The 23,689-nt window shown below is 63.5% G+C and overlaps 4 protein-coding genes across 4 annotated transcripts; 3 read left to right on the top strand and 1 right to left on the bottom strand.

Moving 5' to 3' along the window:
* The first annotated feature begins 736 nt into the window (after positions 1–736).
* Positions 737–6,659, top strand: MATK (megakaryocyte-associated tyrosine kinase). The gene is made up of 13 exons (XM_049643193.1): positions 737–871; positions 1,416–1,541; positions 1,852–1,965; positions 2,073–2,188; positions 2,274–2,493; positions 2,910–3,003; positions 4,300–4,365; positions 5,070–5,169; positions 5,248–5,332; positions 5,420–5,493; positions 5,649–5,844; positions 6,133–6,219; positions 6,313–6,659. Exons 1-13 carry the CDS (start codon positions 737–739, stop codon positions 6,550–6,552), a joined length of 1,653 nt encoding a protein of 550 aa, XP_049499150.1. The 3' UTR covers positions 6,553–6,659.
* Positions 6,660–9,897: 3,238 nt separating this feature from the next.
* On the top strand, positions 9,898–11,233 carry RAX2 (retina and anterior neural fold homeobox 2). Its single transcript, XM_049639621.1, has 2 exons — positions 9,898–10,190; positions 10,895–11,233. The coding sequence occupies exons 1-2, from the start codon at positions 9,975–9,977 to the stop codon at positions 11,231–11,233; spliced, it is 555 nt and encodes a 184-aa protein (XP_049495578.1). The 5' UTR covers positions 9,898–9,974.
* A 1,416-nt stretch (positions 11,234–12,649) lies between these two features.
* MRPL54 (mitochondrial ribosomal protein L54) lies at positions 12,650–15,909 on the bottom strand. The gene is made up of 3 exons (XM_049639619.1): positions 15,431–15,909; positions 14,416–14,590; positions 12,650–14,123 (listed from the first exon to the last, which is right to left on the bottom strand). The coding sequence occupies exons 1-3, from the start codon at positions 15,546–15,548 to the stop codon at positions 13,991–13,993; spliced, it is 426 nt and encodes a 141-aa protein (XP_049495576.1). The 5' UTR covers positions 15,549–15,909; the 3' UTR covers positions 12,650–13,990.
* A 100-nt stretch (positions 15,910–16,009) lies between these two features.
* On the top strand, positions 16,010–23,625 carry APBA3 (amyloid beta precursor protein binding family A member 3). Its single transcript, XM_049639618.1, has 11 exons — positions 16,010–16,507; positions 17,098–17,687; positions 17,776–17,815; positions 20,784–20,929; positions 21,096–21,182; positions 21,291–21,452; positions 21,875–22,054; positions 22,133–22,345; positions 22,960–23,079; positions 23,176–23,316; positions 23,429–23,625. The coding sequence occupies exons 2-11, from the start codon at positions 17,112–17,114 to the stop codon at positions 23,498–23,500; spliced, it is 1,737 nt and encodes a 578-aa protein (XP_049495575.1). The 5' UTR covers positions 16,010–16,507; positions 17,098–17,111; the 3' UTR covers positions 23,501–23,625.
* The last annotated feature ends 64 nt before the right edge of the window (positions 23,626–23,689 follow it).

Here is a 23,689-nt window from a genome sequence, read left to right as displayed (position 1 = left end):
CCCCCCCCCCCCCCCCCCCCCCCCCCCAAAATGAGGAAACGGAGCAACTTGTTCCAAGTTGTGCAGCCGGGGCTGCCTTGGGGTGCCCAGCCAGCGCTCGGGGGCCCTCCTGGGTGTGGGCGCGGGGCGCGGCCCGGGGGCGCCCCCTGAGCAGGTGAGCCCGGTGGCGGGGGTAAGGGGAGAGACCTTGGGGCAGTGGCGGTGTGTGTGTGGGGGGACCCCGAGGGCCCCGGGGGCGTCCCGGGCGTGCGCTGGAGCAGCCGGTGTGAGCGCCAGTGTGCGCGGCCGGCGTGCGCGGCCGGTACGCGGCTGGGGTAGCGGGTGGTTAGAGGCGATCGGGCGCGGGGCGGGGGGTATTTTTCCGGGTGCGAGTGTGCGCGTCCGCAGGCTCCCGGGTGTGTGTATCCGCGCGTCCACGTGGAGGGATGTTCGCGTGGGGCCGAGATGCGTGTGCGCGGCCCTGCGTGTAGCTCCTGTAGCGCCGGGTGCCCTGGCGGCCCGCGTCTGGCGCCCAGGTGTTCAAGTGCGGGTCCGTGTGTGTGTGTTGGGGGAGACGGGCACACACATCTCTGGATGTCGGAGAGGCTGTTCGTGTGTGCACACGTGTAGACGTGTGCACACCTGTCTCTAGGTGAACGTGCCTTTGCTTGCACACCCGCGTGCCCGTGGGTCCCTGTGTCCACCTGTGTCCAAGCCCCATGTGTTTCTGTGTGTGCTCGTGTGTACATGGATCAGTATGCGTGTGAGTACACAGGGGGCTGGGGATTTACGGGGGGCAGTACTGGAGAGGCAGAGGTTCATCTCCCAGCCGTCCCCACGGCCCACTCGCCTGCTGTGGGGTCTGGGCGAGAAAAGCCCTACCCCCGCAGCAGTAAGAGGCCGTGTGTCTGTCCTAGGTTGGCGTTGGGATTGGTGGGGGATCAGAGAGGCTCAGCCGATGGCCAGAGGGGCCCAGGAGGGCTGCATGCCCCCTGCACCCCCCCCCCCACCGTCCCGGCCCCACCCTAGGGTCAGGGATAGTGGGGAATGACCTTGAATCATCCTCTGGTTCCTTGCTCTGCCCCTGCCCCTGCCCACTTACCAGAAAAGAGGAAGAACCAAGCTCAGGCAGGCGGCACCGTGTTCCCCACCCACTGAGTGACTGCTGGGGGCTGAGCCAGGCGCTTCCCCCCTCCCCACCATATGGCCCCTTGCTCTGTGCCCACCCTGTGCCTCCGTTTCCCTTTCGGGACCGTGGCGAGGCTAGATTCTGTGGTTTCCTCGCTGATGTTGCATGGCCGCAACTCTACAAGGAATTCCTGTGGATAAAGACCGCCTCCCCAAAGGGGCTTAGGGAGCCATCACCCGGGACCCCCTATGGGGATGCCCTCCCCCTGTCGCCTCCATCTGGCCCCGGGCTGGAAGTGGTTCGTTAGCAATGGCCCCGGGCCCCAGCCTGGCTCCAGTCTGGGCTCTCCAGCTGGTCTCTGCCCCTCCCCCAGGTGAGCCCCCGCTTCCTCCGTGCCTGGCGCCCCACGTTCGTCTCAGCCAGGATGCCAACGGTGAGCACCTCCACCCCGGGCTGCCTGTGTCTCGCCCCGTGCCCTGCTCAGTCCACACCCACGGGACCTCAGCGCCGTGTCGGGGGCTGTACTCTGACCGTGTCCCCTTCAGCCGGTGCTGCATTTCTGTCACCTTTTCTTCCCGATCTTCCGCCTTCGTAGAAGCAGATGTTTCTATCCTGGCTGCTCCCCCTTTCTTTTGTGTTGTTCTTTCTGCCTCTGCCTTGCTGTCTTTTGCCCAGTTTCCATTTCTTCCTCACCCCTGGCATCTCTCATGCCCTTTTGCTCCCCCCCCCCCGCCCCCCCGCAGAGGCGCTGGGCCCCAGGCACCCAATGCATCACCAAGTGTGAGCACACGCGCCCCAAGCCGGGAGAGCTGGCCTTCCACAAGGGCGACGTGGTCACCATCCTGGAGGCCTGTGAGGTGAGTGGTGGCCTGGGGGCCTGGCGGTGCTTGCGGAGGTGCGTCTCTGCCAGGACCTCCCTCCCCACCCCTACGCAGACACCGACCCCTGGCTCCCTCCCTGGCAGAGCAAGAGCTGGTACCGTGCCAAGCACCACGCCAGCGGGCAGGAGGGTCTGCTGGCGGCGGGGGCGCTGCGGGAGCGGGAGGCCCTGTCGGCCGACCCCAAGCTCAGCCTCATGCCGTGAGTCGCGGGGCCGCCCGGGGCGGGGGCCGGGGGCCGGAGGGCCTGGGCGGCCCGGTCCAGCGCGCCCTTCCGCCGGCCGCAGGTGGTTCCACGGGAAGATCTCGGGCCAGGAGGCCGTGCAGCAGCTGCAGCCGCCGGAGGACGGGCTGTTCCTGGTGCGCGAGTCCGCGCGGCATCCGGGCGACTACGTGCTGTGCGTGAGCTTCGGCCGCGACGTCATCCACTACCGGGTGCTGCATCGCGACGGCCACCTGACCATCGACGAGGCCGTCTGCTTCTGCAACCTCATGGACATGGTGGAGGTGCGGCCGCCGCGAGGCCCGGGGCCTCCAGAGCCGCGCGGACACCCCAGGCCCTGCCCCATGCCGGCAGTGGGGGGTGGGCAGGAGGGGCTGGTCTCCGTGGACCACCAAGCCCAAGGTGGTCTGAGTCCTCTGGATGCACCTCTGGGGGGCCCTGGGGTGGCTCCTCTAGACCCCTAGGAACCTCCAAGTTGACACTCGTCCAGAGACCACCGCCCCACCTTCCCCAGGATCCTCCTGTTTCCTAGCCTGCATCCTTTCCGTTTCCACGGAAACCAACCCAACTCCTCTGGAGGAAAGGAAACCCCCCTTCTCCCCAGCTCCTGCCCACCCGGTTCAGGGCACAGAATGCAGGGCGTCCCCTCACCGTGGGGCCAGGCTCACGGCTGCCTCTGCCCTGTCCCCCCCCCCCCCAGCATTACAGCAAGGACAAGGGGGCCATCTGCACGAAGCTAGTGAAACCCAAGAGGAAGCAGGGCACCAAGTCGGCAGAGGAGGAGCTGGCCAAAGGTAGGGGCCCCTGCCCTCCCGCACCGGGCCCACGGCCAAGGCCGCTGCACACGAGCGGATCGCGGGACCTGGCACGATGAGCAGAGCACCCGGGGCAGCCCTCGGGGCGGGCAGGAGGGCCCACAGACGCCCACCAGCCCACATGGGGTGAATTCCCACACTTGCTGCTGCTTCCACGTCTCTGTCCCCGCCCTGTCACCTGGGCCAGAATCCTGGGCCTGAGCCTCAAGCCACCACCCACCCACCGGCCGTCCAGCCCCAGCCCTAGATCCTTCCACCAGAGCCCTGCCTCTGTGCCCCCAGAGGTGACTTTCTACCATGAAAATCTATCCATATCTCTCCCTTGCCTTCTAGAACCTTCCCTCATGGCTGAGCTGTCTTCCTGGCCTCATCTACAAGGCCCTTCCTTTTTGTCCCCCGTTTCCCTCCTTGTTTCCTCCCGTGCCTCTGTGCTGTTGTGCATTCTTTTCCCTCCCCAAGTACTCTTCCGGCCCCATTTTCATTGAGAAATGACATCCTCAGTGCTCAAGGCCCGAAGCAAATGCCACCCCCACGTCCACGGCCACCCCCTTTGAACCTGACGATCATGTCTCTTTGGAAGCATGTCTCTCCCAGGGAAATCTGGACGTCTTGGGGGTGGCCCTCAGGGGAGGCTGGTGTCACCATGCTTGATCGTGGAGTGGGGCTTTGGGGAGGAAGGGGAGGGGGCCTATGGAACCTAGTAGAGAGGAAGGGGGAACGTAGGCAGTTTTGAGACAAGGCGTCAGGGAGGCTGGACTGCAGATGACCACTTAGAGTGCTGGAAGATTCTGGAAGAGTCTCCAACCTTTACCAGAAGATTCCAGGAACTTTGACAGCCTCCGTGTTTGTGGTATCTTTTGCTGTGTGTCCCTGGGTAGCCAGAGATGAAAAGACTCTAAAGGGAAGAACCCATGGGGTATTGGGAGGGACACAGTCTCCAGGTGGAAGAGAGGGGAGCCCCAGGGCTGCCCCTGGGGCTCCATGGGGCGTTCCTGGAGAGCGAGGCTGGAGAGCAACGCCCCCAACCCTCGTCAGCTCCTTTCCTCAGGTCGGCCTGAGATGGGCAGGCTCTGTTGCTTTCCAGCACTTGAAAACCAGGACCAGGGGTGGGGTGTCTCACACAAGCCCCCGGGCCGTTGCTAGGCGTAGTGGCCGCCTGAATGTGTGTCCCTGCCGGGGCGCTGTGGGAGACACCACCGGCCTCTCGCCAGGCGGACCCCCCACGGGAGGGGCTGGTGGAACCCATTCCCCTCTGACCGGGTCTCCACCCCACAGCCGGCTGGTTACTGAACCTACAGCATTTGACGCTGGGTGCGCGGATTGGAGAGGGTGAGTTTGGAGGTAAGTGGGGTCCCGGGTCCGGGGCTGAAGGAAGAGGGGCGGGAGAGATGAATTAATCCACACCCGTGTTAACACCTTCTTGCTGTGAGCCTGTGTCTCCCTCTGTGGCGGGGGTGGGGGGTGGGGGGGGCGGTGACATCAGCTGTGCGGACCAGCACTCTGTGATCGGTGATCGTGCGCGATGCCTTCACACCTCTGGGCCCTGTACTGGGAATGCCATTCCTGGAAGCTGTTGTTCTGGAAGGCTCTGGGGCTTAGATCAGGGGTCGGCCTACCTTCTCTGTAAAGGGCCTGGCTTTTCAGGCCAGTCTGTGTCACATCTATTCAGCTCTGCCTTAGTAGCAGGAAAGTTGCTGCAGACACAGGTAAATGAATGGGCCAATAAAACTTTATTTGTGGACACTGAACCGCGAATTTCTTGTCCTTTTCATTTGTTGCAAAGTAGTATTTTTCTTGTGACTTTTTTCAAACGTGAAAAAACGTACAAACCACTCCGAGCTTTGTGAGCCTTGCAAAGGCAGGAGGCAGGCCTGGATTTGGCCCACGAGCTGAAGTTTGCAGACCCTACTTAGCTGATTGTCTTTGATCAGCCTGCAGGGGTGAGGGGTTTTCCAGGCCTGGGGACCCACAGCCCTGGCGGTGTGCATGGCGGTCAGTGTGCGTGGGTGTTTCCATCTGCCTGTCCCCCCCCCCCCCCACCACAGCGGTCCTGCAGGGTGAGTACCTGGGACAGAAGGTGGCCGTGAAGAACGTCAAGTGCGATGTGACGGCCCAGGCCTTCCTGGACGAGACGGCGGTCATGACGTGAGTCCCGGGTGGGGGGCGGGCCCCCTGGGAGGGGGGGCCCAGGCGCACCCTCACGGCCCGCCTGCCGGCCCCCAGGAAGATACAGCACAAGAACCTGGTGCGTCTGCTGGGCGTGATCCTGCACCAGGGACTCTACATCGTCATGGAGCACGTGAGCAAGGTGGGGCTGCGGCCCGACGTGGGATCAGGGTTGGGGGGGGCACCTGAGCAGCCTCGAGCCCCCCAGGCCCACTTCCCTTCCCCACAGGGCAACCTGGTGAACTTTCTACGGACACGAGGCCGGGCCCTCGTGAGCACGCCCCAGCTCCTGCAGTTTTCCTTGTGAGTGGGACTCCCCGGGCGGGGCGGGGAGGGGGCTTTCTAAGGTCAAGGGAAAACTGAGGTGCCAAGTGGGAGGAGCCTGGCCTTGGGGATCTGCGCTCCGGTCACCGAGCACCCCCCGGCCCCGCGTCCCCCGTGCTCTGCCCCCGGCCCAGGCACGTGGCTGAGGGCATGGAGTACCTGGAGAGCAAGAAGCTGGTGCACCGAGACCTTGCCGCCCGCAACATCCTCATTTCCGAGGACCTGGTGGCCAAGGTCAGTGACTTTGGCCTGGCCAAAGCCGAGCGGAAGGGGCTGGACTCAAGCCGGCTGCCGGTCAAATGGACGGCGCCCGAGGCTCTCAAACACGGGGTGAGCCCCCCTCCATCCTGGGACCCTTCCTTGTGTGGCCCTATCTGGGCCTCAGTTTCCCCATTTCTGAAACAGTCTTGGGTTCAGTGCCGAGGGCCAGAACAACAAAGACTCCTTACCCCACTGAGTCTATGGGTTCCGCTCAGTGGCGGGGGAGACTCAGAGGGGTCAGTCTGTCGGGAGGAGACCAGAGAGGGAAGGTCAGCCCAGGGGGACTTCCTGGAGGAAGCAGGGGCTGTAACAGAAGCCATTAGGGCTCCCTCCTCACCCTGGTCCTGGGCCCCACAGAAGTTCTCCAGCAAGTCGGATGTCTGGAGTTTCGGGGTGCTTCTTTGGGAGGTTTTCTCATACGGCCGGGCTCCATACCCCAAGATGGTGAGTGGGGTCTGGGGGGAGGTGCTGGGTCCCCTGTGAGTCTGGGGACCATGGCCCTGACCCCAGCCGTGCTGGCGTGCCCTCTGCCCACAGTCGCTGAAGGAGGTGTCAGAGGCCGTGGAGAAGGGGTACCGCATGGAGCCCCCCGAGGGCTGCCCGGGCCCCATTCATGCCCTCATGGGCAGCTGCTGGGAGGCTGAGCCTGCCCGCCGGCCGCCCTTCCGGAAACTGGCGGAGAAGCTGGCCCGGGAGCTGCGCAGCGCGGGGGCCTCGGCCCCGGTGGGGGGCCAGGACGCGGACAGTTCCTCCTCGCCCCGAGGCCAGGAGCCCTGACCCTGCCCGGTGGGGCCTCAGGCCCCAGAGGACAGAGTGGAGGGTGCGGGGTCGGGGGAACGGGCCAGGCCCGAGAAGGGTCAGGGCCAGCGAGCTGCTCATGTGGCCCAGGTGGGGGGCTCTGGGCAGCCCGTGGACACCAGGGACCCGGGGAGGCGAGGGATTAGAGCCTCCATAAAGACTGGTTCCAAGGACTGTGGGTGTCTGAGTCTCTCTGCGACCCTTGGCGTCCTTCGCCCCAGGGGTTAACACCAGGGCACCCCCGTCACTCAGCCCAGGGCCATCCACCTACCAGTCGTCTGCCTGCTGAGGCCCCCACAGCCGCCGTTGGGGACACAAATCCCCGGGGGTGGAGCCAGGAGAGCCCCCGGGCATCACGGCCACCCCATGGGCCCACTTGTTGCCACCCACGGTCCCCGCTGTGGTGCCCTCACAGCTGCCGTATTCGACCCTTGGGGTCCCCGGCTCAGAGGACCTCGGGAGGCTGCCTGCGGCCACGGAGGCCCACGTTCCACATCGTCTGTGGCTCCTCTGCGCCAGCCTCGCCCCTCAGGGCGGGCACACGGGAGGGTCTGCCACGGCGGTGCAGCCGCCAGCCTGACCCGGTGACTCCAGAGGAGACTGACGGGAAGATGCAGGGGCGGGGGCTCTGGGCTCGCACCCCCAAGTTCCAAGCCTGACACCCCGGCTGTGTGGCCCTGACCCGCCGTGACGAAGCGTCTTGAACTGAGGACAGACACTCCAGGGATAGGGGACATTAGTGCTAAACCCGGAGCCTCTGGGCAGACCTCCCCCCGCCCCCCCGGGTCCCAGCAGCCTCCTCTACGATCAGGCGTCTTTTCGGGGTGATGGGTGGGGGCCTGAAGACTCACACCGGTCAAGGCTCCGTGCACACAGCCGGTGCCCAGTTATTACTGGGACTGTCCGTCACCCCTTCTCATCGATGTTTCCAGCCAGCTTCTAGGATGCCCGGAGGGGTCTCCGGCCAGGCTGGGGCGGCCGTCGCCCCAGGACCCCTCAAACCGGAGAGGGCAAACCAGACCACAATACACCCTCCCGCTTTGGCTGACCCACCGCTCTTGAGCACGGCCTGAGCCAGGGACTTCCCCAAGGTCACACTGACCTCCTACGGTGCCCCTCCCCCCCCCCCCGAGGTCCCACCCACCCTCCAGCCTCATTTTCCCCACCAGCACCCGAAGGGGCCCAGGGATTTTTCCTGGCGGAGAAATGACGGGTGGGAGGCTGGTGGGGCTGACAGTGGCCTGACCCCCACCTAATCCAGCCGGAGGGGACGCCCGGCCCCAAGGCCCCGCCCCTCCCCGCCCCTAATCCGGCTCTCTAAGCTGACACAGCGTCTGCACCTCCTGCCGCATCCGCTAAGCCACCCAAGTCCCCTGCGCCTAACTCCCGATCCCTCCTGCAGCCTCTTAACCCACCTGGGGCCAATTAGCTAATTGGGGCCTGAGAACAGAGCAGCTCGTTAGTGAGGAGGCAATTAGGGCATTAGGGACCCCTCCCCCCACTCTGTGCTGCAGGCCCCGTGCCCCTGTCCCCAGGCCCGCCCCACACACGGGGCAGCTCAGCCCGGACGGCAGCAGGGAGCCTCGGGGAGCACCGGCCACCCCGGGGCTCGGGCTCACACGCCTCTCGGGCGCTGGGGCCTGGGTCTCCCGCCTCGCTCCCCAGACAACCTCCGTCCCGTCCTCCGTGGCACTGAATCCACCAGACCTTGTCTTGGCCTCATCGCTGCCCCCCCCCCCGCCCCCCGTCTCCCCTCCTCTCAGGCGCCGAGCTCCTTGGGTGGGGGTGGACAAACCAGTCTCAGGGTCTTTCCCCTGGAACCTGCTCCAGCTCTTGGACCACTGCCTCTGGGACAACCTTGTCATCTACCTGTCCCCAAAATTGGGCCCTGGGGAGAGCCGCCTCCTCCCTCTTCCCCCAACTCTCTCCCCCGGGATTGTTCCCCTCCCCCGGGATTGTTCCCCTCCCCCAACTTCCATCCCCACAGCCAGACCAGGCCTCCCATCTTGCCCCCAAGAGATATTCATCCAACATGCCATCTGACTGCGTCCCTCCCCTGCTCCACAAACTCCCGTGGCTCCCCAGTACCCTCTCCACACACACACTTGGGCCCGGAATTTTAGCCTTGCACTTCATCGCTCTGATTACTTTCCGTAAAAGAGCGGCCCACCCTCCGTCCCCCCTTCCCTCCCCGGCTTGAGTTGTCTCACTAGGCTTAGAACCACCTGACACTGTGTTACGTCTCCTGGTTGGCTATCTCCCCGACTAGCATGTCCGCCCCGAGGTCTGTGTCTGTTCTGTTCGCTGCTGTGAACACTGCCTGGTATACTGTAAGCGCTCCACAATGTTTATTGAATGAATGAAGGACGGACTTCGATTCATTCCCCCAAACCCAGCGAAGTGCCCCCTACTCCCCGGCCGGCTCGGTGTCCGGGGGAGCCGACAGGAACTGCCTTCACTTCTCGGAACCACAGCTTCCCCAGCCCCCGTCAACATCTGTGTCTAAGAGGACCTTTTTCTGGCCCCAGCTCTGAGAACAGTAACAGTGGGCATTCATCGAGCACTTCCTGAATGCCAACCACTGTGCAATGCTCTCTGCTTTCATCACCTCGTTGCCCCACCCGGGCAGGTCCTGGTGTCACCATTCTACAGCTAGGGAAACTGAGGCCCAGAGAGGGGAGGCCCTCGTTGGTGTCCTACGGGAAACGGAGGCAGACCCAGGCCGATGGTTCCTCCCCCCCCCCCCCCCGCCCCATGCACACACCCCTCTGGAGCCGCAGCCTTCCTCCCCTCCCCCCCCACGCCCTCCCTCTGCAGCTCAGAGCGGCCAGGGCCTGCCTGGGCGGGAGGGGCCGCCTCAATTAATCACCTCGCACTAATCTTCCCATCTCCGGACCCCAACCCGCTCGGGTCTGCAGGACCAGGCCAGCAGCAGACACGCTGGGCCCACTGGGGCGGGGGCCGTGTGGATACTGGGGCCATCGAGGGGCTGCTGGGGGTGGTGAGTACGGGGCAGGTGGCTAAGAGCGGGAGTTGGGGCGCAGAGAGCCCCCCAGTGTCCCAGCCTCCTCCCTTCCTGGGGGGGGGGGGGTCCCAGACGGAGAGAGACGGACAGACAGACAGAAGCAGACATGCAGGCAGAGGCAATCCAGAACTCGAGAGGGAGAGAGAAAACAGAGGTGGAGGGACAGGCACCCCAGGAGCCGAGAGCAGAGGAGGGGGAGGCGGATGGAGAGCGAGCCCACCCGAGGTGGACGGAGGGACGGGCCGGGCAGGGCGAGTGCGGGACCCAGAGGACTCGGGGCGGGGGGGGGGGGCGGGGGCTCCCTGCCCTCCCCAGCTGGTGGCCTCACCACCGTCTGCCCTGCTGCCGTCCCGCCAGGTGGGGGTGAGGACAAGCCATGTTCCTGAGCCCGTGTGAGGGGCCTGCGGCGGAGGCGGGGGGGCCGGGCCCGGGCGAGGAGGCCCCCAAGAAGCAGCACCGGAGAAACCGCACGACCTTCACCACGTACCAGCTGCACCAGCTGGAGAGGGCGTTCGAGGCCTCCCACTACCCGGACGTCTACAGCCGCGAGGAGCTGGCGGCCAAGGTGCACCTGCCGGAGGTGCGCGTGCAGGTGAGGGCACCCGGCAGCCCAGCGAGGGAGCCGGGGCCACACTCGGGCCCTCCGGGGGCATAGGCAGGCGAGACGCCGGGAAGGCTTCCCGGAGGAGGAGGTGTGGGACTGAGACCTTGGCGTCGGAGTGAAAGTCGGCCAGTCGGAAAGGAGGAAGGGGGGGTTGGGGTGGGTGGCTGGCTCAGGTGGTAGAACTCGTAACTCTTGATCTCAGGGTTGTGAGTTCAAGCCCCGCTTTGGGTGTAGAGGTTGCTTAAAAATAAAATCATTTAAAATGAAAGGAGGGAGAGAAGGCAGGCAGGCAGGCAGCGCGGTGTCTTTCTAGGCGCACAGAGCAGTGTATGCAAAGGCGTGGAAGGTGACACCGGGGGTGTTTCCGTGGAGCTGGGTGCGAGGCGGGTGGAAGGGGATGCCGACCGCGGCTGAGAAACGGCTTTCCACGGGCGTCAGATGCTGAGCCGGTGGCTGGGACTCAGCGCCCAGGGCCGAGTTTCAGAGAAGACCCCAGGTCGGCTTGATGGGGGCCGTGGGGGGGCCTTCTCGGAGAGGGCCATCTCCTTGAGGCAGGTAACTGCAGGTCAGAGGGAGGCTAGCCGGTTCTGCACAGCGGGGAGCCCCGAAGGAGGACACAGGGGGGGAGGGAGCGGCGGGCTGGCTCCTCCCCACAGAGCCTGAACCGGGAGCCCCCCTCTCACCACCTCCAGGTGTGGTTCCAGAACCGCCGGGCCAAGTGGCGCCGCCAGGAGCGTCTGGAGTCGGGCTCCGGGGCCGTGGCAGCCCCGAGGCTCCCCGAGGCCCCAGCCCTGCCGTTCGCCCGCCCTCCGGCCATGCCGCTGCCCCTGGAGCCCTGGCTGGGCCCCGGGCCCCCGGCCGTGCCAGGCCTCCCGCGCCTCCTGGGCCCAGGCCCCGGGCTGCAGGCGTCCTTCGGGCCCCACGCCTTTGGCCCAGCCTTCACGGAGGGCTTCGCCCTGGAGGAGGCGTCCCTGCGGCTGCTGGCCAAGGAGCACGCACAGGCTCTGGACAGGGCCTGGCCTCCCGCCTGAGTCTGGGGCCCGCCCGTGGCCACCCGTGCCGGTGCCCCTGCCTTGCATCCCGGGGAGGAGGTGGCCTGGCGGGGGCCTCGGCCTCCCTGCCTGCGGGCCGGGCAAGGGGTGGATCGTGAGGCTCTGAGGCAGTAAGGCTGCCATCGCAAGACACGCCCAAGTCCCCCTGCCCGCTCCTCGTCCCTCACGGCGGAGCCCCGGCTCTCTCAGAAGTGACAAAGAACAGCAGTGGCCGCCCATGGCCCTGGCGTCTTTCACTGTGTGTCCCCCGCGTGCCTGTCGCTTTACCCCTCGTGACAGCTGCTTTACGGGGGAGGAAACCGGCCCAGGGAGGCCAGTTTCCACAGCCACACAGCCACTCGGGGTGGAGCCGTCGTTCAAGCTCGTTGCCCAAGCCCAACTCCCCAGGTGCCACGCCGAGTCCACGCCGGTGTGGGACGCGGGGGGAGCCGGGCTGGGCGCAAACGGCGGGTTCTCAGGCAGAAGCAGGCGGACGCTCTGCTCCCTCTGTAAATCAAAATGTGGCTTCTGTCCCCACTGACCACAGACCCGGTCACGTCTCCCAGCCCAGTGAGGGCGGGATGGGGCCCTGCTGGCAAGACCCACATTTGTCCCGTCCAGCCCAGCCATGTCTCCCCAGGGCGTGACGGACACCCTTCCGGAACTCGCTGGACTCCTTGGCAAGGGGGCCACGGAGGGCAAGGAACAGGGTGTGAGCAGGCCGGAGGCCCCCCCCAGCGTCAGCAGGACACGGGACTTCCCCATAGGACGGGGCAGCCCAGGTCGCGACAGGAGGGGAGGGGCTGGAAGGCAGGAGGTGCACGTAACCGCCCTCCCTTTGAGCTCTGTCCGCGGAGTAACCACAGGTTCACTTCCGGGTCCTCACGTCACTGCACACCCACCGGGTGGGGTTCGAGCTGCCCTGCTCACCTTGGCTCACGTGACACCTCACACAGGAGCCCCCTGGCCCGGTCTTCCTCGCATGGTGGCAGCCAGGTCAGCGGCCCACCCACGCATCTTGCATCCATCTGACCGCCGGCCGCCCAGCCGCCCAGCCCCCGCCCACCCATCGTCCGGTGATCCCTCTGTCCATCCATCCACTGCGCGACGGGGCCGTAACGGTGAACAGAACGAGACAAAAATCCCTACCCCGACGGAGTTGCCACTCTGATGGGAGACAGACACAAGCACAATTAAATAAACACCGACGTTCGTACTTAAAACACCAGCTGGCTGTAAGTGCTGGGACAAAATAAAACCAGAAGAGGCAGTCTGGAGTGCAGGGAACAACTGTAGTTCGACAGGCCGGTCGGGGGGCCTCTCAGACGTGACATCACGGAATCGGAGGAGGTGAAAGAGGGAGCCATGGGAACACCTGGGGGGGGGAGCCACCCAGGCAGCGGGAACAGCACCCCCAAAGGCTCTGGGGCAGGACCGGGGTGGGCACGAGGGAGGAACCACCAGGAGGCCCCTGTGGCTGGAGCAGGAGGTGCCCGCAGGGAGGTGACAGGAGGCAGGTGTGGCAAGGCCTTGTAGCCGTCACACCTTTGTTTTTACACCGAGAGCCAAGGGGATCCACGGGAGGGCTGGGACCCTCCGCCTGCTCTGGGTGGGCCACAGGGACGGCAAGTAATCCGCTTGGGCAGAGTCTTCCTAAGAGGATGAGGACTCCCATTTTCTTGGGACTAGACGGAATTAGTCCCGAGCCCCGCCCACCCAGCCACACAAGCAGAGGAGCCCGGAGGGCCCCTGGTCCAGCCCCCAGGGGGTGCCCTCATCCCATCCCCCACTCCACCCCCTGCAAGCCCCAGCCTCGGCCCTGGGTCCCAGGCAGGGCAGGAGTTAGGACCGCTGGGAGCTGGGGTTCTCACTCAGGTCTGTGGGTCAGGTTCACAGGGTCTTAATGCAAGATTCCGGGATGCATCTCCTGCTGGGGTGAAGGTGAGGGAGGGGGCGGGGGAGACCGAGACCCGGGTACCAGACGGGTGGACAGGAGGATGGTGGTGAGGCCCAGGTCGCCGGGCTATTTCAAATGACCGGCCCATGCAGACGACACATGACTCTGGCCAAAGAAGGAAAACGAAGTCCCTTGTCTCTGGCTGGGCTTGCTAAACTAGGTAGGGGGCTTCAGCCGGGAGTCCTGGAGCCACACTCGTCCAAGAGAACTAGTCCCTGGGGCTACAAGGACCCAGAGACAGAGCCACACACCTGGACACTGAAGTCCCCGAGGCCAGCATGCCTCAGGGCAGAGCCCGCCCCAGACACTTCGGCTTCCGAAGGCCACAAAGACGCTTACGGTCCGGGTGGCACGGAAAAGGGTTGAGTCCCTTGCAACCAAGCGAGTTGGGTCTAAAAACACCTCCTCCTGGAAGACGAGCTGGGGCCTCTTGGGTGGCGTGAGAAATCCCGAAGATGGACAGCAACCGCCCGGGGGGAGGCTGCAGCCACGGAACCACGGGGCCTGAGTCGCCCCCCCCCGGCCCCCCTGCCCCAGTCTCCCTCCCGGCTCCGGCAGCAGACGGCACCCAGCAGCACCCAGGGCCCGCGAGGACCCCCAGGGCCCTGGTCCGGCCTCACTCTGGGGACCAACCAGGCACCAGGTGAGGGGCCTCCTCTGTTCTCAGAAAACTCTTTTCTCCAGGCAGATAGAGTCTTCTGTGGGGGCAGGATGGGGAAGGCGCTGTGTGCCTCCGGGGTCCTCCCGCTGGGCCTGGTGAGGTCCCTGACGGGTCAGGGCGGCCCCGGGGCCTTCCCCTGCTAGAACTTCCGGTTCTTGCTCAATCGGTTGTGACGCCAGATGTTGTGTTTCCGCAGCAGCCGCCAGTACTCCCGGGTCTCGGGGTCCAGCTCCTCCAGCTTCTTGGGGGGGCCCAGGTTCATCTGGAACAGCCTGATGCGGTGTGGGCAGGGGTCAGGGCCGCACAGCAGACCCCCACAGCTCCCCCACCCCAGGCACCCCGGGTAGAGGCAGCAGCACACGGGGCCCCACACAGAGGCTGCGCAGTCCTGCCCCAGGGCCTTTGCACTGGCTGTTCCATCCACCTTTAAAGCTCCTTCCACCCACTCAGGTCTGGAGCCACGCATCACCTCCCCAGGGAAGCCCTCTGGAAAGCACAGGGGATCAGCTAGGCCACCTTCACCCCGTCACTTGGTCTCCCGGGTCTCCAGCCTGGCCCACTCACCACTCAGGGTACTCCTCGTCTGGCTTCAGGACCACGTCCTGGCCCTCCTTGTAGATGTTGACGCCCATGGCATGAGTGGTGAGTCGGACAGGGTCCGTACATACGTCTGGGTCCTTCAGGGCCTCGCTGACCACACCACCTTTGCCGCCTTTGCCCCCTTTGCCCCCCTTCATGACTGGGGGTGGGGGGGGAGAGAATCGTTTCTGTCCAGCTGCACCCCAGGAGGCCAGCCTTCTTTTCTACCCCTTTCTCCGGGTGGCCCCCGGGTCCCTTAGACTCTTGCCTGCTGCACTCAAAATGATCTTTTTTAATGCTTATTTTTGAGACAGAGAGCGAGAGCAGGGGAGGAGCAGAGAGAAGGGGACACAGGACCCTTAGCAGTGAGTCCGATGCAGGGCTTGAAGCCATGAACCGTGAGACTGTGACCTGAGCGGAAGTCTGACGCTCAACCGACTGAGCCACCCAGGCGCCCCATGCACCCAAAATGACTTTAAGTGAGACACAGATCCTGCTTTTAACACTGCCGCGCAGACCGACCAGGTCATTGCTCTCCAATTCTGTTTTGATACCTTCTGTGTATCTCACAGAGAAAAAGGTCTGGTATGTGTCTTTAACGCCCAACATTTTGTCAGTTCCCTCCTTTGAACAAAGGAGATCAGGCAACGCTATACCCAGCTCATTTTGCCTTTGCTTAGGTGGCTAATACTTAGACGGGCCCCTCTGCTTCCTCGAATTTCCGGTGGCGGGTAGCCCAAGGTCACACAGTGACCCAAGAGTTGGGACCCAAGTTCCTAACACCCCACCCCACCCCCCGCAACAAAACACATCCCGCACCGGCGCAGTGAGCCAAATCCCTTCCTAGGTCCCTCAGAGCGCGCCTGCGCAAATAGCTCAGCGTCTGCCTCTTTAAGCTCGCGCCCGGATTCTAGGCACCGCCTCCCACACAAGCGCCTGCGCACTATTAACTCCCAATTCCCAAACCATGCCCATCTGGGTCCCTCTTAACCCAGCTCACCCGGTCTCTTGGCGTAACCCCGTACAAGGAGTCTTCCAGGCTCGACAGGGATCGGGAGCTCCCGGGCCGACCAGCTGGCCCAGGTCCGCGTAGCCCCGAAGAGGCATCTGGCCGCCATAGCGTATGCCGGCTGTCCGCACGTGCACTTTTCCGGGAGACGACAGCGGCTACGGGGTGCTTGGGAGTTGTAGGCTCCTAGAGATTTCTGGGAAATGTAGTACTCCACCGTTAGCCACTCACCGTGACTTCTTTTACAGGGGTCTTCAGTTACCGTGTGAGGGGACTTTCCAAAGAGATTTCATTTACTAATTGCCCTTCTTTGGTTACTTACCACTTAAAGATCACACCTTATGCATTCCTGATTCTATTCAAGGCGCAATTACTGAAAACCTAAAAGTAATTGGCTAATACTTAATAGCCTCATTATCCTCCAGCCCTTTTGCTAAATCTGTAGCCAGCTCGATCTCGTTTAATCCTCACCAGTAGCAGGTAGCTGCTATTATTATCCCCAGTTTATAATTGCGGAAGCGAAGCTCAGGGAGGGAAAGTTAGGCCAGGACGCGCCATCCCGCCTCCCTACTGTGAGCGAAACCGGAAGTCCATGTAAAATAGGGTCCCGGCGCTGCTTCCGGTGTCCGTGGAGTCGAGAGAGACCGCCTCTCCCTTTGAGATTTTCCAGTCCCATTTCTTCTCATCCATTGGGATAATGCCCACAGCCGCAGAAGGCAGACAATGATCACTAACCCCGTTTTGTAATTGAGGAGTCAGGCCCAGAGGCCAGCCCGGGCTCTCACTCTGTGTAAACAGAGCATTTGGACTCGAGCCCTTGGTTCCGACACCTGGCGCTCCGGCGCCGCGAGGCTGGCTGGGAGAACTACATTTCCCAGCAGGCCCGGCAAACGCGCGCAAGCCCAGTGGGCCGGGAGCGCTGCGCGGACGGACCCGCCGGCGCCGCGGCCACTGGAGGGCTGTCCTGCCGGGGCGTGGGGTCCTGGGGGCCGTGCGGGCTGAGGCCACCTCGGTGTGGGAAGTGAGTGGCCTGACGGGGCAGAACGGGGTCTGGAGCCGGCGGCTGAGGTAGGGGGTCTGAAGTCTTGAGTCTGGGGTCTTCGGGAGGACCGGGGTCTTCACTGGTAGCTTTAGGCTCGAGTTAGGTCTTCAGGCTGGGTTCTGAGGTCCGGGTCAGAGCCTGGGGTTGTTCTTGAGCGTGACATTGGAGGTTTTCAGACGAAGCTCTGCTTTCTGGGGTCTTGGATCTCGGCTTAGACTGAGGTCTTGAGTCCGCGGTCTCATGGACCTGTACCAACCGGGTCTGTAGAGTCAGGGTGTGTCTCCCACCTGGGTTACAAGGTCGCGGTGGAGAAAGATGTGGAAGAACTAAGTCTGGGGTGACGGGATCCACGGCTGGGAGAGGCCTGGGGTGACAGGTACAGGGCCGGGGCGGGGGGGGGGGGGGGAACCTCAGGGTTTGGAGCCTGTGGAGCTACTGTCTTACAACGGCCTGTTCTGCGCCTCAGTTTCCTCATCTATACAATGGAGATCATAGCGGACCCTTCCTTGCAGGGTATGGTGCGGCTTAAGTTATGTGCTCTGTATGAGCGGCACCCACCTAGAGCCTGGCACCCGGTTGGCACTCAGGAGATCGTATCTTTGAATCTCTCTTTCAGATGCTGGCCCAGGCATGGAATCCCTGACAACTTCCCAGTCTCCCCCAGGCCCTCCAGCTATGGACTTGGAGGAGCCCAGGGACGCCCTCTCACCCCCTCGGGACGTCACCCCCAACTGCCAGTGGGACCCGGTGCCGGGAGGCCCCGGCAGCCTGAATCAGATGGAACTTGATGGGCCAAGTATCCGGGAACTGGTGCAGCAGTTTGAGGCTCTGCCTGGTGATCTGGCGAGCTTGTCCCCAGACGGACCTCCCTGCCCCCTGCACGTTGCCACCGGCCACGGCCTGGCCTCCCAGGACGTTGCTGATGCCCACGGGCTCTTGTCTGCCGAGGCCGGCCGGGACGACCTGCTGAGCCTTCTGCGCTGCCAGGAGTGTCCTCCTCCCCAGTCTTGTCCGAAGGAGCCTCCGGACCCTGCTCCTCGCCTGTTGCAGCCCCCTGAGGACCCAGACGGGGATGCCGGCCCCCCGGAATGGCCGGAGGGCGCTTCTGCCGAGCAGGCCGGCAGCCGGAGCTCAAGCAGCTCCCCAGAACCGTGGCTGGAGACAGTCCCTCTGGTTGTTCCCGAAGAGCCCCCTGCCAGTGTCCAGGTAGAGCCTGTCCCGCCTCCTGGGCCGCCTCTGCTGCCAGCAGCCAAGCCAGGGGACTCAGTCCTGCCCCTCTTCTGTCTTCTTCCAGAGCCCCAAGACCCTGGTGCCATACCCTGCCCTCCAGGAGGGTGAGTGTCCTGTCCACCCTGGCCGCAGGGACTGGGCAGTTTCAGAATAGCCCGGCTCAGGCTCCCAAATTGGCACAAAGTTGGCCAGGGACGAGTTGCTTCTAGAGAGGCTCTGAGGTTGGTTGAGCAGATTCCAGACGGTCCGGTGAGAATGTTCTAGAATGAATGGGGACGGAAGGGCAGGTTTGCCATGTGGAGCACCGGGTTCTAGAGCAGGGCTTGGCAGATGACCATCTGCGGACCACATCCAACCCGCCGCCTGTTCTGGCACGTCTTGTGAGCTAACCAGCTCTTAGGTTAAAAAAAAAAAAAAATTTTTTTTTTAACGTTTTTATTTTGAGAGCGAGAGTGCGCACGAGCAGGGGAGGGGCAGAGAGAGAGAGGGAGCGAGAGCGTCCAAAGCAGGCTCCGCGCTGTCAGCACAGAGCCCCGCATGGGGCTCGATCTCATGAACCGCGAGGTCGTGACCTGAGCCGAAGTCAAGGGTCGGTCGCTTAACCGACTGAGCCACCCAGGCGCCCCGGCTCTTACATTTTTAAGCGGCTGGAAGGAAACAGAATAATATTTCTTGATGCATAGAAAAGATGTGCAACTCAAATTTCAGCGACAAATAAAGTTTTATTGAGACACAACCAGGCCCATTCATTCACGGACTGTCTATGGTGGTTTTCCGGCCAGGGGTTGAGTAGTTTCCACAGAGACCATCTGGCCCACGAAGACCAACGTATTTACTGTTTGTCCGCTTGCATAAGAAGTTTGTCAATCTCTGCCCCGAAGGCGTGGAAAGAACTGGTTCTGGGCATCTAGAATGTTCTAGGACTTCCACGTAAACTACCTGAGGCTATAAGTCAAAGAGCAAGTTTTATGGTTGGTGGAAGGGGAGTGGTTTGGACCAATGGTTACAAGGTGCCAGAATCACGGGTGGAGCTATGAGTCACCCAGGTAGTTCCAGATTTTGGCATTTTGCCTGTGGTTCTAGATTAAGAGAACCTGGGCTGGTGAGAGTGTTCTGGAATGAACCGAGCCATCTAGACTGGGGGGTTTCATAATCATGGGTGGAAAAGAGCTTATCTGCCGCTCCAGACCAAAGGAGGGTGTTCTGCCATTGTGGATAGGGCCATCTGGTTCTAGAGCACTCAGAAAGTTCTAGAGTTGTGCGATACAATAGAATCATAACGTGAGCCACGAGTGACTTTCGATTTCCTAGTTCTCTGCTTTACAGAAAAGATAAGTAAGACTAGTAACATTTTTTTAATTTTTAAAAAATATGTATTTATTGGGGCACCTGGGCGGCCTAGTGGGCCGAGCGTCCAACTTCAGCTCAGGTCCTGATCTCGCGGTCTGAGAGTTCGAGCCCCGCGTCCGGCTCTGTGCTGACGGCTCAGAGCCTGGAGCCTGCTTCGGATTCTGTGTCTCCCTCTCTCTCTGCCCCTCCCCTGCTCGCTCTCTCTCTCTCTCAAAAATAAATAAATGTTAAAAATATATACAATTATTTATTTACTTTGAGAGACGGAGAGAGAGAATCACCAGCAGCCTCCACTACGTCAGCGCAGAGCCTGACACGGGGCTCGATCCCACGATCCGTGAGATCATGACCTGAGTCGAGACGAAGACTCAGATGCTTCACCCAGTGAGCCCTCCCCCCCGCCCCGGGTACTCCAAAATTCCTACTGTTTTAACTAACTCAAACGTATTTGAGTGTCGTTTCAACGTCCAGTCGGTATCTTACAATTGTTTTACGTCTTTTTCACACTAAATTTTCAAAATGCCGTGTGCGTTTTACACATCACAGCATATTTCAGGGGCACGACACCCACCTGTGCCTGGCTGTTAGCATATTGGATGGTGCGGTTCTAGAAGCTCAGAGTAGAGCTGTCTGCTGTTCCAGAATGCTTAGGGTCTTCCAGAGCTGGGGCCTATACCTGTCGCTGTAAACAAAGCAATGGCTCCCGGTTAGGACACTTTAGAACTGACCGAGCCGTCTGGTCTGGTTCTAGACTGCTCAGGGAATTACAGAACCAGGAAGGGAACGTTCTGCGTGTTTCTGGGCTGGGTTGGTGGGATTCTAGAACTTTGAGCAGAGTTGTTTGTTCCTGGGCTGCTCCGAAACTTCTTAGAACCACCGGGTACAACTGAAGTGTCGCAACTATGTGAGGATGTTCTAGAACCGTTGGAAGCGTGACCCGATGCCGTCACGATGAAGAAGTTACAGAATCACGGAGTGGGGAGATGTGGTTCCGGAGTGGTGCCCATTTCTGGACGCCCCCCCCCCCCCCCACCCCCGGAATTCTGTGGTCGGAGACTGTCGGAGAGTTCTGGAGTCACAGAGGGGAGCCAGCTGGGGTTCTGGATGGTGTGAGTTTTAGAAATGTGACAAGGGGTCTCTTTCTGCTCTGATCAGGCAGTTCTTTGAGTATGGAACAGAGTCGTCTGCAGATCTGGGCTGGCAAGGGAGAAATCTGGAACGGTGGTCAAAGCTCACTGGCTCTAGATGGATTCGGGGGATTCCAGAAGCACCGAGTGACGCTGACTGGTCCTAGGACATTGCTGGTTTTAGAAACGGGACTGCCTGGTTGTAGCCTGATGACAGAATTCTAGAAACACAGGGTGGAGGTGTCCGTCGTGAGCTTTTTTTTTTTTTTCTGGGGGGCTCTGACCCTGGTTCCAGACCCTCAGGGGTCCAGAAACTGGGTCATCTGGCCCAGAGTCCTTGAGCCGTGGACACAGTCAGCTGGTTCGAGACTGACGAGAGGGCTCTAGATCTGTGAAGGCCAAGCTGCTTGTCCCTCCTGCTGCTGGGATGGTTCTGGAACGGTGGGCAGACCCGCGTGGCTTGAGTGCTAGGCTGGGGGGTAGAAGTCGGTGCTTCCAGACCACCGTGGGAGCCGGGACCCTGGGCAGAGCGTGTGGGGCTGGACACGGCCAGCGGGGCGCTCTCAGGCTGACCCTCTTCCGCTGTCGCCTTCAGTCCCTGGTCCCTGTGACCATGAAGACCTCCTAGACGGTGTCATATTTGGGGCCAAATACTTGGGCTCCACCCAGCTGGTGTCCGAGCGGAACCCGCCCCCCAGCACACGCATGGCCCAGGCCCGGGAGGCGATGGACCGCGTCAAGGTGAAGGCAGGGCCGGGCAGGTGGGGCTCCCCAGGGCCGGTGGGAGGTGGGGGGGGGGGCAGGGGGGAGCCACAGGCCGGTCCTCCGAGGCCCCTGGAGCCTGGCGGGGGTGGGGGGGCAGAGGCTGGGTCTTCGTGGGCCTCCACTTCCCATCCCCCCCCCACAGGCCCCCGAGGGGGAGACCCAGCCCATGACAGAGGTGGACCTCTTTGTCTCCACCAAGAGGGTCAAGGTTCTGACGGCTGACTCCCAGGTACAGGGCCGGGCCGGCCTCCGGGCTGGGGGCGCCCCCGCCCCCCCCCGAGGGTCCGCACAGCCCACCCAGGCCTGGTCTCCCCCCCCACCCCCCGCCCCCCTGCAGGAGGCCATGATGGACCACGCCCTGCAGACCATCTCCTACATTGCCGACATCGGCAACGTGCTGGTGCTCATGGCCCGGCGGCGGCTGGCCCGGCGGCCGGCGCCCCAGGCACACAGCCGCCATCTCTACAGGATGATCTGTCACGTCTTCCACTCAGAGGACGTGAGCAGCCCGGCTCCGGGCGTCGGGGGGGGGGGGGAACTCGGGGCCCGCCCTGCGCCCTTCCAGAGACCCCCTGGTCACGCCGTCGCTGCAGCGTCCTTCCATCGGTCCTCAGCGCTGTCAGCTGTCTCCCCCACCACCCCCTGGGCCTCTGGTCTTTGCCATAAGCCTCAGAGACTGGCGGCCCACCCCCCAGCCTCCCCCCCCCCGGCCGGTGTCCCCCCCCCCCCCCCCCCGACAGATTCCCCAAGACAGCGGCTGTTTTCCACAGTCCCCGTAGCCACAGGGCACGGGGCTGTCTCCCAGGAGTCCTGTCCCTGGTGGGGCCGGGAGGGCTCAGCCCCGAGGACGCCCGAGGGTCTGGGAGACCTGAAGGAGGGGGGCGGGACACCCCCCGAGAGCCGCTGCCCGTCGCCACGCAGGCCCAGCTCATTGCTCAGGCCATCGGCCAGGCCTTCAGCGTGGCCTACAGGCAGTTCCTCCGGGAGAGCGGCATCGACCCCAGCCAGGTGGGCGCCCAGCAGAGCCTGGGGGCCACGGGCCCCGGCCACCTCCACAACGGGGACCTCGACCACTTCTCCAACAGCGAGAACTGCAGGGAGGTGAGCGTGCGGGCCGGGGGGCCCCTGCCAGCCCCTCTCAGAGCCGCCCTCATGCCCCCCACCGTGTCCCCCCCCCAGGTGTGCATCGAGAAGCGTCGGGGTGAGGGCCTGGGTGTGGCCCTGGTGGAGTCGGGCTGGGGCTCCCTGCTGCCCACGGCCGTCATCGCCAACCTGCTGCACGGGGGCCCTGCCGAGCGCTCGGGGGCCCTCAGCATCGGGGACCGCCTTACTGCCATCAACGGGACCAGCCTGGTGGGGCTGCCCCTGGCCGCCTGCCAGGCCGCCGTCCGCGTGAGTCCTCTCAGGGTGGCAGGGTGCTTTCCCTGGGCCAGTCCAGAGGGGCATGGAGCATTAAGTCCCCCCCCCCCGTGCTGCCACGTGCTCCGGGAAACTGAGTCTTGGAGAGGGGACGTTGTTGGTCCGGGTGACCGTGATGGGGTGAAGGCAGGATGGGAGCACCAGCAGCCCAGCTACGGAGCCGGGGGCCTTCCTCTCCACCGCGAGGCAGCAAGCGTGTTCTTGAGTCTGGACCCTTTTGTTGGATGGGGAAACTGAGGCCCAAACATGGGGAGGGACCTGGCCAGGTCAGGAGGGCAGGTCCGACACGGCCCACGCAGCAGGTTAAGGAGTGAGCACAGCCGACCTGGCTAGAAGCTTGCTTCCCGTGAGGAAACGGAGGCCGCGGGAAGGGAGGGGAGAGGTCACACAGCTCCGACCCGAGGCTGCCCGGCTTGAGTCTTGTCTTCTTAACTGCTTCTCGAGGAGCCTTCTAGAATATAGGGCCCTGACTCCAAAGCTCCATTTTACGAGTGGGTAAACTGAGGCCCGGAGGGAACTGCAGCGTGCCGCGAGGTCCGGCAGCGCCCTGGGGGCCTCGCTAAGCCCACAGCCCCTGTCGCGCACAGGAGGTGAAGTCGCAGACGCTGGTGACCCTCAGCATCATCCACTGCCCGCCGGTCACCACGGCCATCATCCGCCGGCCCCACGCCCGCGAACAGCTGGGCTTCTGCGTGGAGGACGGCATCGTGAGAGCCCAGCCCCGGGACAGGGTGGGGGTGGGTGGGGGGGACCGGCGGCCCCCCCGCCCCTGAGCAGCACGGCCCCCTCCCCGCTCCCTCCAGATCTGCAGTCTCCTCCGGGGCGGCATCGCCGAGCGCGGGGGCGTGCGCGTGGGGCACCGCATCATCGAGATCAACGGGCACAGCGTGGTGGCCACGCCGCACGCCCGCATCATCGAGCTGCTCACCGAGGCGCACGTTGAGGTGCGCGGGCAGCGGCCGGGGCGGGGCCGGGGGCGGGGCCAGGGTGGGGGGCGTGCCCTCCTGCCGGCCCAGGCCCGCCCCCAGCCGCCGGCCTCCGCTCTGGCCCCCCCAGGTCCACATCAAAACGATGCCGGCCGCCACCTACCGCCTGCTCACCGGCCAGGAGCAGCCCGTGTACCTGTGACCGGCCACCAGCCCGCCACCGTGCCTTAGCGCCAGCAGCCCCGGGACTCCGTCCGCGGGGCCTCCGGAGGCTTCTTGGCTCCCTGTTATTCTCTGACGTAAAACATTAAATGCTTAACAAACGGGCATCTTGGCTCGAGATCTGTGGGGTTCAGAGAGGTAGGATACCACCGACTCTCAACTCGGTGCC

The sequence above is a fragment of the Panthera uncia genome, chromosome A2 (genome assembly GCF_023721935.1).
Source record: "Panthera uncia isolate 11264 chromosome A2, Puncia_PCG_1.0, whole genome shotgun sequence".
In the NCBI taxonomy this organism is placed as follows: Eukaryota; Metazoa; Chordata; class Mammalia; order Carnivora; family Felidae; genus Panthera; species Panthera uncia.
The sequence above is the reverse complement of the archived record's forward strand: the minus strand, read 5'-3'. Positions and strand labels throughout refer to the sequence as shown.

What these genes read in the sequence shown, in the direction of transcription:
- MATK (XM_049643193.1), top strand. Translation starts at nt 737, where the DNA reads ATGCGTGTGAGTACACAGGGGGCTGGGGATTTACGGGGGGCAGTACTG. An exon ending in CCATCCTGGAGGCCTGTGAG is followed by an intron (nt 1,966 to 2,072) that starts GTGAGTGGTGGC and finishes CCTCCCTGGCAG; the next exon opens with AGCAAGAGCTGGTACCGTGC. An exon ending in GACGAGACGGCGGTCATGAC is followed by an intron (nt 5,170 to 5,247) that starts GTGAGTCCCGGG and finishes GCCGGCCCCCAG; the next exon opens with GAAGATACAGCACAAGAACC.
- MRPL54 (XM_049639619.1), bottom strand. Translation starts at nt 15,548, where the DNA reads ATGGCGGCCAGATGCCTCTTCGGGGCTACGCGGACCTGGGCCAGCTGG. An exon ending in GGGTTACGCCAAGAGACCGG is followed by an intron (nt 14,591 to 15,430) that starts GTGAGCTGGGTT and finishes CCCCACCCCCAG; the next exon opens with TCATGAAGGGGGGCAAAGGG. An exon ending in GACGAGGAGTACCCTGAGTG is followed by an intron (nt 14,124 to 14,415) that starts GTGAGTGGGCCA and finishes ACACCGCATCAG; the next exon opens with GCTGTTCCAGATGAACCTGG.
- APBA3 (XM_049639618.1), top strand. Translation starts at nt 17,112, where the DNA reads ATGGAATCCCTGACAACTTCCCAGTCTCCCCCAGGCCCTCCAGCTATG. An exon ending in ATACCCTGCCCTCCAGGAGG is followed by an intron (nt 17,816 to 20,783) that starts GTGAGTGTCCTG and finishes TGTCGCCTTCAG; the next exon opens with TCCCTGGTCCCTGTGACCAT. An exon ending in CCTGCCAGGCCGCCGTCCGC is followed by an intron (nt 22,346 to 22,959) that starts GTGAGTCCTCTC and finishes TGTCGCGCACAG; the next exon opens with GAGGTGAAGTCGCAGACGCT.
- RAX2 (XM_049639621.1), top strand. Translation starts at nt 9,975, where the DNA reads ATGTTCCTGAGCCCGTGTGAGGGGCCTGCGGCGGAGGCGGGGGGGCCG. An exon ending in TGCCGGAGGTGCGCGTGCAG is followed by an intron (nt 10,191 to 10,894) that starts GTGAGGGCACCC and finishes CACCACCTCCAG; the next exon opens with GTGTGGTTCCAGAACCGCCG.